This window comes from Ruditapes philippinarum, unplaced genomic scaffold, assembly GCF_026571515.1.
Source record: "Ruditapes philippinarum isolate M1 unplaced genomic scaffold, ASM2657151v2 ctg294_1_1_1_1, whole genome shotgun sequence".
Taxonomy (NCBI): Eukaryota; Metazoa; Mollusca; class Bivalvia; order Venerida; family Veneridae; genus Ruditapes; species Ruditapes philippinarum.
In genome coordinates, this window is record NW_026860937.1 from 68,176 (window position 1) to 83,027 (window position 14,852).

The window sequence follows — 14,852 nt, forward strand, 5'->3', positions numbered from 1 at the left end:
CATGATATTGTACTTTTAACAAAACTGTATGAATTACATGTATTTAGATTGCTAAAAATAGCTGAATAACCTTTCATTAACCAACAGATTAATATTCTTGGATTTTTTTTCTCCATAAAAGTGCATAACTTCTCTGGTTTATCCTAATAAACTGTGTTTGCTCATTTTGGTGGCATCTGAAAGTTAAATATTTAAAAAATCATCTTTCAGTAAAATATTGAATTGAAGTTTTATTTTTAAACAAGGTTGTAAAATACATATGTATAATTATGTTTATAGGATACTTTTTCCATTTTATGTTAGAGAAATCCAAGTAGTTTAGTAAATAAATAAAAAAGTTGCTTGCATAAATTATAAAGATTATTTTGTTAATCACTAGCCATTTTCTCAATATGTCTTAAAAGTTCCAAGAAAGCTTGCAATAAATATGTCATGTTTGAAGGAAGCTTTTGTAACAGATTGAAATTGTCATTAAAAAGATTGGTACCTGGTACAATTTATAGAATAATTGTAATTATAAAGACTGGTGCCTGGATACTTGCAGACTAATTGTCATTTAAAAGTTTGGTACCTTGTATAATTCATAGAGATATTGTCATTTAAAAGACTGGTACCTGGTATTTATAGAGGAATTGTCATTATAAAGTATGGTGCCTGGCACTAATAAAGAAATTTTGCATTTATACAGGATTTATAAACAGACTGGTACCTGGTATATTTTCAGGCATTGGCATCGTTAAAAGACAGGGATTTAAAACAGGTACTTGGTATTCCTGAAGAAAATTGTGCATTTATAGAGCATTTGTCATTCAACAGACTGGTACCTGGTATTCATAGAGAACATTTTGTTTATAGACTGGTATCTAGCTTTAATATAAAGAATAGGAAATTGCTATTTAAAAGATTGGTATCTGGAATTATAGAGATATTGTCCTTTAAGAGTGGTACTTGAAATTTGTTTTGTTGGATTTTTTATGCTAGAAAAATTAGATGACACAAGTTTGTTAATTCACTATATTTAGCTTCTGTTTCTTCAAATATATATTTTTGTACCAAAAAGTAAAAGGGTTGTGCAATAAACATATACTCACTGCTTATTTGTCTACATTGTATTTATTTTTGTGCCCAGCCACACCTTATCCTACTTTGTCCTTGTTCCAATACAAAACTCAGAGCCTCATATATAATAGCAAAATACACCAGTAGGGGATGGCTGTTGTATCAGGGTCAACAAAAATTTTGTTGTTTATATTGGTTACACTGTTTATTTTCGCAACCAAGACTTGAAAAGATGAACTGAATTTTCAAATAAAGCACAATTTTGAAAGCTGACACAGCAATATACAATATAAACATAAAAAGCTCTGGATCTTGTAAAAAGATTGGCATAAGCTTGCCAGGATAGGAATTATCCTGTGCTAGTATTTCTTCTATAGGGACACTTTAAGTGGCTATCAGTATGTCCTTGCCAAACTAGACACCTTGTTTTCTAGAGCAAATAATGGCATTTTAACAATCAACAAGGTCCCCCATGTAATGGGTGTCTCTTAAAGAGTCTAGTGAGATGGGTTTTTATGCTCCCCGAAAAATTTCGGGGGAGCATATAGTCGTCGGGTTGTCCGTCCGTCCGTCAGTCCGTCAGTCCGTACGTACGTCCCGAATTCGTGTCCGGCCCATAACTTTGTTATTTGAAGTCGGATTTTAAAATTATTTCACAGAAATGATCACCATATTGAGACGACGTGTCGCGCGCAACATTTGGGTCGCTTCCTTGAAGGTCAAGGTCACAGCATGACCTTGCAGCAAAATCGTGTCCGGTCCATAACTTCATTATATGAAGTTGGATTTTAAAAATATTTCACAGAAATGATCACCATATTGAGACGACGTGTCGCGCGCAACATTTGGGTCGCTACCTTGAAGGTCAAGGTCACAGCATGACCTTGCAGCAAAATCGTGTCCGGTCCATAACTTCATTATTTGAAGTTGGATTTTAAAAATATTTCACAGAAATGATCACCATATTGAGACGACGTGTCGCGCGCAACATTTGGGTCGCTACCTTGAAGGTCAAGGTCACGGTATGACCTTGCAGCAAAATCGTGTCCGGTCCATAACTTCATTATTTGAAGTTGGATTTTAAAAATATTTCACAGAAATGATCACCATATTGAGACGACGTGTCGCGCGCAACATTTGGGTCGCTACCTTGAAGGTCAAGGTCACGGTATGACCTTGCAGCAAAATCGTGTCCGGTCCATAACTTCATTATTTGAAGTCGGATTTTAAAAATATTTCACAGAAATGATCACCATATTAAGACGACGTGTCGCGTGCAACATGTGGGTCGCTTCCTTGAAGGTCAAGGTCACAGCATGACCTTGCAGCAAAATCGTGTCCGGCCCATAACTTCCTTATTTGAAGTCAGATTTTTAAACTATTTTACCGAAATGATGACCATATTTAAATGGCGTGTCATGCGCAACATTTGGCTCGCTACCTTGAAGGTCAAGGTCACAGCATGACAATGAAGCAAAATTGTGTCCGGCACATAACTTCATTATTTGAAGTCGGATTTTACAACTATTTCACAGAAATGATCACCACAATGAGACATTGTGTCGCGCGCAACATTTGGGTCGCTACCTTGAAGGTCAAGGTCACGGTATGACCTTGCAGCAAAATCGTGTCCGGCCCATAACTTTGTTACTGGAAGTCAGATTTAACAACTATTTCACAGAGATGATCACCATATTGAATTGACGTGTCGCATGCAACATTTAGGTCACTACGTTGAAGGTCAAGGTCACAGCATGACCTTGCAGCAAAATAATGTCAGGCGCATAACTTTGTTATTTGAAATCGGATTTTACAACTATTTCACAAAAATGATCACCATATTTAGACAATGTGTCGTGCACAATATTTGGGTTGTTTTTACACTTTGAACTTTGTCTGTGACATAACTCTGACACAACAAGAGGTATACCTTCCTGTGTCCAAAACCTATTCGGGGAGCATCACCCGGTTCAACCGGCTCTTGTTTTTCTATAGATAATTATGTATATTGGTACACAGCCAAACACTCTTTTTCTAGAGCCCCACTAGAAACTGGGACTTGTGACATAGTCAGCTGAAGCCTGAGCAGGTTGGCATCACCGAATAGTTATTGGTTTTAATTGATGTATTTTTGTTCAAAGTTAAACACTATTTTCCACAGTCAATTGTGACCTTCTTAATGGGCTGATTTCACTGCTTTACAACATGTTCCTAGTGGTGCTGACTTGTATGTTGCTCAACAAACCTAGTGGATCAATAGCACCAAGATGGTGCCTTGCTAATTTCTTATCAGCTAAGCTGCATCTTTTTTCATTGGACCAAATAAATGAAACACTCTACATAAACCTCAATGTAAACACTTACCATTAAATTTATTTAAGCTTATTTAAAAATAAAAACTGGAGCTACAAGTATTCTAATGTTAAGGTGTGAAGTCAGTTTGGTTACCAGCTTAATCTACATTGTGTCTGTAGTTGAACAGCTTTCTGATACTGAGACTTACTGAACACCATTCTTCTGTAAACTACCTCAGCCATAAAATACACAATTCTTGCTCCTCTTCACAGAAAAAAAACCTGTTAAAAAAGTACAGATGTACCTGTATGTAAAAACCACATGTTGAAAATCTGACAGACAAGACTTCCTTTTTGAACAATTTTGTATTGCCAAACCATAAAAAACAAACCATTAAAAAATCAAAAGTTGCCTTTTTTTGCCTTTTTTGAGAGACCACCTATAAACAAAGACCAATTTTACCACTTTCCAAGACTGGTCAATATAGACAAGTTTGGTTGTACTTGTACAATGTATTGGCAAACTGGAAACGGTAATCAGACTATACATAATCAATATACAACAATATTGGTAGAATTCTTCTTTATTTTTTTCATCAATAAGATTTATATAATGTATATATTTTGATATGAAAAAAAATACTATCAGTATAATTTAAATACAGTGATAAGATTGATTAAACCATTCCAAAACATTTATTCAACTGTGGTAATTAGAATATAAAACTGTTTTCTAACTCTAAAAATAACAATGTTTCAGCTAACAGACCTTCTATCAATCTGTCACTTGTGTAAACAATAATGATTTCATTCAAAATGAATTAATAGTTTGTGTCATGCACTCCTCTAAGTGTTCCTATAAAAACTGTCTTTCAAAATACAATAACGGATTTGCAATTAAATCTAGTAACATAATAACAATTCTATATGATAAAGTGTCTTTCTAAAAAATTTCATTGAATAATTATGAATGATGTAAAAAAAAAATGTACCAGGATAGTTAAAAAATTAAGCAGACTAGTTTTGTAACAAATATATAACATGTATTTATAATATTTAAAACTTCAATAATTTTTACAAGCTGGAATGCATTTGAAACAGACAAAAAAATGTGAATTTGTTATCTGACAATGATAAATGGAATTAAATACTTTAACATACAACTTTACTTGTTACATTGATCTGTATTTATTAAATACAACTACTCTTTTGTGTAAATAATATTTGAACTTCAACTTTGAATAACAAAAATCGTAAATGATTATGTTTTGTAAGCAAAATGAATGCAAAAATGAATCAATAGTGTGGCTCAAAGATGATGTCAAGCATTTCAATGATTTGTCTATGAAATTAATTTAATGACTACACATAGCTTGATATGGACAAAGATCTTTCTCCTTTAGTGAAATTCCTCCAAATCATCTGACATATGTGGAACAAATTGCACCTATATTCAAACACCTAGAAAATATTGAGTAATGACACTAACATGGTCATAATTATGGCAATTTCAAACTGTCTATGTTAAGACAGACCACAAATCATCACTTTAGTGCAATAACTAGTCAAGTCCTATTTAATTTAGGACTCAGTATTATTTCAGGCATGATGTTTGGTGAAATCATCCACATATTCACAAGAACAGATTGATACAACTTTCTTGATGTGATTTAATGAAAGTAAATTGGTTAGGACCTTATGTTATTTCAAGTCAATGACCTTTAATTAAAAACAGAATCTCCAAATAACGACCAAAACGGCAAAATTGAAAATGCTGCAGGCTCAGTTTGAGTCTTTTCACAGACAATACTGGAAAATTAAGAGGCCCATACACAATTTTCAGATGCATTCTTAATAAATCATAGGAAATGTCAAACAATTGAGAAGCTTGTAAACAGTTCTACTGTGGAATTCATGCTCATTTGTCAAAGACATGTTTTAACTGTATTATCATTTTTCCGCAAAAAGGTGGGATGATAAAATAACAGATCAAATTAAAAGAAAAGAAACTCCTAATGAAAAGAGTTGTCATTTCACACAAAAAAAACAATTAATTCAGAAATACTATTCTGATGCAAAACTTTTGGCATCTTAAATGGTATATATCTTGATATTTCCTTAAAGGGGCTCAACTGAGGTCTAAAAGCCTAAAATCAGAAAATTTTAAAATCTTACGTAGATAGTATGGGGCACTAAAAATGTTAATATATAAGGAATATACGAAAATCTATATTCAGTGTGATTCTTGGCTTGGAGTTCAAAACAATGAAATTTCTATTCATTGTAGGTAATTTGCATATTAAAAATGATTATTTCGAAAAAAAAGCAAAGAGCTAAAGAACACAAGTTTATACCAATAAACCTACATAAAATTTTATTTAAAAAAATTCCAAAATATTTCCAGTCTTTGTCTTTGTCACAACCAGTGGAGCCCCTTTAAAGTTATTAAGTCAAAACATTACAACACATACAAAATGATTACTATCACAGAACTGAAATACATCTTTAATATCTTACATGAGAAAATACATACTGAATACACTACACTAATCTTCAAAAGTTTTTGTAGTATAACAACAACCTTAACAATCAAGTTAAATAAGAAAATTTGAGAATCAATCTACAGTACCTCTAAACAAGACGAGGCAAAAATTCGGAACTTTTTATATAAGCAATGTACACTAGTGTTATATCTAACACAAGTTATATAATGGACAAAATATTCAATATAAATAGAAAACAATGAACATTTAAGTCATATCTGGCACAATATATTCTATATAAATGTATGATATATACATATTATTGCACATTCTTTATAAATATGAGAATTTTTAAGCAGATACAATCTTTTTCTTTCACTGAAAACAAGACCTTTTTGCAAAGTTAGAACAAGAATTTTTTGGATGTTCCAAAATGTTCTACTGAAATGGATTTTGGGGCCATTTCTTGTTATTTCCTTTTATTGAATTAATAATAGGGCTAAGGCCATGGCTTTATTACAGAATGACTATATATGCATCATTCACCATTATATGGCCCTTAACTGAATCTAGACGTACCATCACACAAAAATTTCAATGAGAAAAAAATTTCGTCAATAAAATTATAAATTACTTACAAACATGGGATTTTTTCCCACATAATGGTTAAATTTCATGAACTGGAAAATTCTGTAAGTATAAAGGTTTCAATAGGAAGAATACAGCGTAAAATCAATTCAAAATTCAATTAGCTAAATAAAGATATCAATTGATAAATTATACAATGTATATCAAAACAACTGGTTTATAATAATTGACTGGAATGGAAGAAATCTCAATATATTAAAACCTACATATATAACTACATGTACAAAATGTAATGTTTCTGCTACAGAGAACAGATTAAAATATCCAATTTAATAAAATATAATACATATAAATAAAATTTCAGCCAAAACCACTGGACTGACCTTGAACATTCACACATATATTGGACTATTTCTAACTGACACTTTGGTACTATTATCACAAATGAACACATTTGGAGGGGTTTTCTTCCTGTAAGGAGTTATCTCCCATAAATCATTGAGAACTGTGTTACTTCCCTTTACCTTATTAAAATGACAAATATTTGTGTTGATAATATTTATCAATCTTTAGTTATCATATGGATGCTGTCCACCCACATGTTCATGTTTATCTTGCAGCCTTGATATGGATTATTTAAGGAAATTTTGGCAATAATAGTGTCCCATAATTCATTGCTTTCTTCAGTTCATACTTATAAAATAAAGATATGACATCTTTGTTGTGATTTAATTAAGGTTTAAATCCTATTCTAAGTCAAATAATGATTTTCTAGGAAGACTGTAAGTGTATAATTTTTGGAGAGACAGTACTGGCACAGAACCAAAGACAGCCCGTCAGCTCTCTAGATAGCTTCCCAACACCAAAAATAATGCAGTGTGCCTGATGGTCATGGATTAAAATACCCAGTATTGTGAAAGCCATGTTATTTAAAATCAGACCTTGGCCACTGAACTGGCAACAAAGTCACATCTGGAAAAGCTTTCTGTTGTTGCTCTTTTAACTGCAAAGTTTGTCTGTGTTTCTATCTAAGATAGTGGTAATTTGAAAAAGTTCTTCCCCTAACATTAGTTTGTAATATGCTTTTTTAAAAAAGAAACAAATTGTCACTAAATCTCTGGCTGAGGTATGATAATGAATTTTTTCTACTACAAATGTAATCTCCCCTTTATTAAAAGGGAGAGTTCTGTAAGAGTTCTCTCTCTTGTTCTATTAATGCCACAAAACTAGTATATTTGTATATTTTCCATGGAAGAAAATTTATTTTCCCTCGATAGGAAAAAAAATATATTCCTTCTCATCAAATGAAAAGTCTATAAAGATATGTCTCTATTTAAGGTTTTCATACCAATTTCACAAATAAAAACAATGATATATATTCATGGATGGAGTTGGTTCCCTTTGATTTACAGTGGAATATCATAGTAACTCTCTGTTTCCATCTGCTCATTTTGGACAGCAAGGGTTGTCTACCATGAGCACCACATCTATTCCATAATGCTCCACTAGCTCCATTAGAAACTGCCGATCTCCTTGTGGGTCCAACCCCATGCTCTTCATATGATCAGAGGTGAGTTGTGTATCTTGTGAGTTGGCAACATCCAGCAAGGTTTGAAAAAGACGGTTATTTTGTTCATGGAAAAACCTGGAAATAGATTTGTAACAAGACAACTGAGATTAAAATATAAAAGAATACTTCACCCAATTTATGCATAAATGTATCATTTTTGTTAGAAGGTATTTCGGATAAACATATTTATGTATACAAGGATTAAATAATGCATATAACTATATCATCTTTGTCACAGGTACATAGCTTTATCTTTATTGAATAATCCTGAACTTTTGTTAAAAGATAATTTGGATAACAATGTATGTACAATGTATTTAAAAGAGCATAAGAAATTAGTTAAGTGCTAGTATACAGTGTATATCATTTTTCTACAGTTTTATTTTTACAGAAACATTAACTCTTTGCCTGTCAGAGGCAACAGATTCTACCCGACGTGAGCAGTGAAGGCCAGGATCAGCCAACACATCAGGACCATCTTGTCATTGTCTGCACTGTTTGCTACATCCAGTCAGTAAATAAATTTCAATATCTTTACTAAACATGAATGGTTTTGTCAATAGTGAAGGATGGGCAATTCTATTTAAGATATAAAGCAGGACAAATTTAAGTCACTCACGAGACAAACACTTCCTCCTCATCTATTGTTTCTTCCCCTAATTCTTCATAGGAAAACTGATGGGCTGATCTGAAAAAAATGCAGTAAAAATAAATTAAAACAGATGATCTAAAATAAACTCACAAAAATACAATTTTTTTAAAATGAATGATCTAAAATGAACTCATAAAAATACAAATTTTGAAAGTAGAGTTAAATTCAGACATAGAGTTTTTTTTACAACTTAACACAACCATCGAATCTGTTTGCAAACTTGTTCAACAAGTTACTTTCAAGAAATGCTATAACTATCAATCTTCATATACAGCTTTTAAATCACTGAAAAAAAAACTCTGGTAAGATACAAGAATCTTTCACAAATATTTACACTAATAAGAAACTTCAAAGTGAAAATAATACCTTAAATTGTTTAATTTTTGGAACTTTTCTCTGTCAGCACTGCTACACTTAAGCAGATCTTTCAGTATAGGAGAATGAGTCCGTACTATTTGGTTATCAACATACACATCATATAAACTGGTCTTAGTTTCAAATATCTTTTCAGTTGTACCTGTAATGCGAAAAGTTTCTTATATAAACATAATAACTGACTGGTTACTTATTTGAAAATATCTGACTGACTGGTTACTTATCCAGAAATATATGATGTAAGACTGGTTCCTCATATTTTAAAAAAAATTATACTTGGACTGGTATTCAAGACCAAAACAGGTTATTTACTTGGAGATATCTCATCTCAAATTGATAGCATACCCTTTAAAAGGACAGCATGCTAGATTATTCTTACATCAAGAGCCTGGATAATGTAAAATTTCGTATATTCTAAAGGGCCAAGATTCTGTCAAAATACATATTAGAATTATGGGCCTACAACAGTGACCTCCTATTACACTCTCAAATTATTGTATTAAGTTTCAAGCCATTCCCTTCATGGCTTTTAGAGTAGTTTTAGAGATACCAACTTGCACAAAAAAAACTTAACATGTGATACTGACACCAAGGTGTATACAATAGCTCTTTCTTTTCTTCAAATAGTCAAACTAAAAACTGTAAAAACCAATTATGACTTTAATCCAATATATAACAATTATAATAAGAACTTATTGTATACTTACAAGCTATATACATGACCTCTGATTCTAAAGTCTCAATATCAGCTACATTTACATAAAACTGAGGTTTATATCGTCTACCCAAGCCACGTAGGTCATGGTTGGCTAAACAACACGCACAATATACTGAAACAATAGTTTTTATATAATTAAAAAAGAATCTTTATTCTACCTCTTTTACCCAAAATTATTAAAAACTACAATGTACATGCCTCTTGATGTGTAAATAGAAAAAGAAAGAAAAATATATGAAAAGATTCACAAATAATTAGATATTCCAAATGCATGTGACATTTTGTATCAATGGCTGCATTTATTATTTTGTATCACCATACATTTGAACTTCTAGCCTGTTACTAAGATGGTCAATGTTATTTTGGTGCAAAATTCTGAATAAAAGTGCGACACTGACATGGAGCAGACCCTGACATTTAACTGATTAGACAGTGTACTATGTAGAAAATTTAATGTGCTCCAGCTAGAATTTTGTCAAATCATTCATTTCCATATAATTGCTTGAAAAGTGCATTTTCCCTGTTTATTGGAAATATTTAATGTACAGTACAAGGTATATATTAATGCGCAAATCTTGTCAGTATATAGCAGTAAAAAGTTCTTAACTAGTTCTAATTATAGATATCATTAAATCACCTACTACTCACCTCTATAGCAGACAACACCAATAGGTGGCGGTGAAAAAAACAGGATTCTTTTTTCTAACAAAGCGTATTTCCATAAAATAAATATTTGTTCCCCAAAAAATTTGGCAAACTGTGTGAAACACCCAGCAGGATGGGTTATCTGGAAAAAAAAGACAATAATATTACAAGATCATTCATGTTTATTGAAGACTTATTTTTGTTTGGCACTCCTTCCTTAGCCAAGTGATTAGGATTGCTGATTTCAAACAACTTGCCCCTGACAACTTTGGGTTGAGGAGGGTTAGTAGTTCTACTCATGCACTTCCTTTATACCTGAAATAATACACAAATAGTTATGGTGCAGAGATTTCCCCCTTCTGTATCAGGGGCTTTTAAATGGCTGCTTTCTCTGAGGAAAATTCTTTATGATATTGCTTTTTTCCCCTGAAACTCAATGAACATCATGTTGCTTCTTCCCTCTTTGCAAAAAATACAGTGTTATTGTTTCCTAAATTTAAGGGAGGGCCCCTTCCTCTACCTGTGAAAAAGTCCAGCAGAGGTCTTCCTTCCACAAGAAAAGCTAAAGTCTCCTTATAAATATGACAGTGTCAAAATTACTTAAAACTCATTCAGCAATACTTCTGGCAATTAATATCAGACAGACAAAGAAAATTAACTTTAATATACAATTTGCATTAACCTAGATAATTATGCATAAATATGAAGTTGGAATAAAGATGAAACAGGTTGCATGATGTATATTTAGTCATAAAGAGTGAGGTCACATGACAATGGTGTGGAGAGGAAGTTAACACCTACCTTTAACTCAGGGAGGAGGTCACGTGAAGGTGTGGTTGGTGTGGTGGATTTTGATTGCTTTTGAAGGGCTAACAGTGCTGCGGTGGTTTTGTCCTCATAAAATGCTTGAAGTTGTGTATATTTTCCTGGTGTCTCTAACTGGTGCCTACAACATATACACATAAATATGTTGTGACACAGTAAATTCATGCATAAATCAAATAACACAGGATATTCAATAATAATTCAACCCATCTTTCCGAAAGAAAGCAGTCACTTTCCTTTGTTTGTTATCCCATTCAGAACATTCTAAGTATTAGTGCATAGAATTTTTTTTTTAATAAATCCCTCCAAAAACAATTATTGTAAATATCAAATATGACTAAAAAGCTCCCTGGGGAATGAAAATGTTATCCAAAATATTATAAGAAACTAACAGCTAGATTTAAATAAATTGAAAACAAGGTCAAATTTATTCATTTGAGATTGCTTAAAAAAACACATAATAATGGTCCAATTAATCACATTAACTGAATTGGTTTTTTAATAATAAACAAGTGCAAGTGCTGATTACTTACCGGACTTGTGTTTCTAGGAACTGTAGATGTCTATATAAAAGTGTATACGATGTTGCTAATATACCGACAGATTTCATCCTTGCCCCTCGCTCTATTTCACTGTCCACAGGCATATTTTCAAAGCAGGCTAACCCGTAAAGACTGTCTTTTTTGAAATACCTGAAACAGAACAAAATTAAGTTTATTTATTGTTATAGCTTATATGGTTGCATCACGTCCACAGATGTACAGGTTGATCTGGCCAAATGCTTGCAACTTACATATGTTATTATAGCCCTTAAGACACAGGAAGAGAACATGATAAGCCTTTGCAACCAGTACAGTCCGGCTAGCCTTCACATCTGTGAAGTCTGACCAGGCTCTATTCCTCTGTAGCTTAATTTTGTATTCTGACATTTAAACTTTTAATTGACCATTTTAAAATCAAAGCAACCCAAAGACAATTCAGCAGGTTCAGGGAGAAATGAAATAATTTACTTACACAAAATCCTTCAACTGTGTGTGTGAACCACTGACCATAGCCTTGAACTCTATACCATCTAGATCAGCATCTTCTGGCATAGACCATTCTACCATATTGCCTTAATAAAATATATATAATAAGAATTACACAATGTTTTATTAACAATAATAAAGAACCTGTTGACAACAGATTTTCTTACAGCCTTTTTTTATCAATAGGTCTATATGTACATGTATATATCATATTACAGGAAGAAACCATGACCATGATAAGAGAATATTTAATATACTTTAACACAACTCTTTTAATTCAACATAAGTCACAATATGTCTCTTAAATTTATGATGTTCAAGTTCTTCTAATCAGAATAAATATTTTTAAAATTGATTGATAAATCAAGGCATTAATGCGCTTTTTTGCATTTTGGATATTTTACATGTCAACCTGTCAGTCAGTCAAATTCAAATTTCTGTTAAAAATAAGTGTAGAACTTCATCAACATGACCTTTAACCTGGGATATAATATAACAGGACAGGAAATGAATGCCATCATTATATGTTTATTTATCAATGTAATTTCTTATAATACCAGCATTATATAAAATCTGATTTTAAAGTACACTTATAAATGGATCAGCTTTCATTTTGATGCCAACATAAGACAGCTTAGAGTCGACGTACCAGTGCTCAACCAGTTTTTCACAAAATCACATAAAAACTCTTTCAGAGCAACAAGAGTGCTGGGAAACTTATTTTTGTTACAAAGCTGGCCCTTTCAAACTCACAATAAGCTAAAGCGTTTTAATTACACAGATCAGGATACAATTTACCACGGAGTTGTATATAGGGTATAAAACCACTATATTTTTCAGGTAACCAAACCAGTGCTCGACCAGGTGGTTTTATCTCTATCAGAAATCTTATTTTTTAAAAACAGATATGACTTTTTATGTTCAACAATTCTATTTAAAAAATATGTTGAAACATTTATGTTTTAGTGTCTATAGATGTAAATATGAGAGCAAATATGATACGAAGGAATGCTATACATTGACAAATAAAGAGTTTATAAGAGTTTTGGAATTTACATATACTTGGGTGTTTGAGATTACTTATTCTCATTTTTCTTTTACTAAAATCACTCTGCAAACAGAGTTACGTGTGATAATTGGTGTAATATACAAATGGTCTGCGCTTTTAGTGGTGTGTTCCTGATTTGATTCCGTACAGCTGCCATGTTTGTTTACATGTTCATAGCCCCGGTCTTTTATGGAAAGCACCAGGGTTTTGATGATTTTTGGGCACCTTTCCTATGGAAATCAATTGGAATCATAAGAGTTAAGGCAATTTAACAAAGTATAGTCCACATTTGCGCTAAATTATCATTATTTCAGTGTTTTAAACAGTTTTTACTGCTACTTTTATAATAGAATTGTATTTTTGTACTGTTTAATATTGTCTGCAAAATGGCCAATTTTCTATCAAACTTGGAGTACTTGTACATGGTGCAGAGGTTACATGTCAGGTACAAATAGCAAACACAAACTTCCAGGGTTTTTCCACTTTTATGCATAAATCGTACACGAATAGAAGTTTTGGTCGAGCACTGGGCTGGTCGAGCACAGGTACTGTGACTCTATCTAGCTGCTTGTTTCTTTATATTATGTCCCTGTTTCAACCTAGTGAAAATATATCAATATGCAAAAGCTAGATTCTGAGATATTTATATTTTGGATCAGAAGACACAAAATGGTACAATATGGCACAATAGAAAATTAGTTGGCTTTGGCATCAACCTATTTCTTAAACAGTATATTAATATATTTATCAAGAAGAAAAAATCATCTAATTAAATGTGTAAAGAGCAATAATACTGACTAAGATTGAGCTTGACCTTCTTGATCCTAATTGATTGGTTAGTGTGAAACATTTTGTAAACATTTATACACTGCGCATGCATCAAGCCGACCCATCAAAGAGCTGTAGGCTACTCAAATTTCTTGCCCTGCCCCCTCCCCCTTACCATAGCGATAAAAGCAGAAACTGGATCACTCGACAGTGGTGGTAATTGTTTTATATTTATGGATTAGGTCCAGGGGTCACATGTTGTGTACGAAATGATACAATTATTAGATGCAACAAAAGAACTTGTACATTTCTATTGGGAATAGCAGTTCTAGCTATTTGCATAATTTGATTACACTTAGCTTACACTTGATTACATGTATCGATATGTGTCTCCACACTATTATGCTTACACTAGAATTTAATTGACTCATAGCATATGCATGCAGTGACAATCTAAATGTACATACTTTAAATGTAAGAATTTCCTAAAATATTAAATCGTGTCATTAAAATGCAAAAAATACCTGATCTAGTATCAAACGCCACCACAAATATGGCAACAACAACATCAGGTTCTATCTCAGATGGTGTACTGACAGTGGCATTCACAAAGATCCTGTCGTCTGCACACACCGCATTAGACCTAACCGGTTCGGTCGGAAAGATATTTGGGCGTTTTCTCTGCCGAGTATGGTTGTTTTCTCCCGCTTCTGAGGTTAGAAGAGGTGCCCTCTCCTCTTCCGCCATCCTGTCAAAAAGTGTGTATTGATTTTTGTCAACATCCGGTTAAAGACTGTTT

At 32.6% G+C, this 14,852-nt stretch overlaps 1 protein-coding gene across 1 annotated transcript; it reads right to left on the minus strand.

Annotated features, from left to right (window-relative positions):
- Positions 1-3,901: 3,901 nt before the first annotated feature.
- Positions 3,902-14,852, minus strand: LOC132713981 (DENN domain-containing protein 11-like). Its single transcript, XM_060696720.1, has 9 exons — positions 14,578-14,852; positions 12,224-12,323; positions 11,743-11,901; positions 11,186-11,330; positions 10,388-10,526; positions 9,729-9,851; positions 9,013-9,163; positions 8,614-8,682; positions 3,902-8,069 (listed from the first exon to the last, which is right to left on the minus strand). Exons 1-9 carry the CDS (start codon positions 14,798-14,800, stop codon positions 7,871-7,873), a joined length of 1,308 nt encoding a protein of 435 aa, XP_060552703.1. The 5' UTR covers positions 14,801-14,852; the 3' UTR covers positions 3,902-7,870.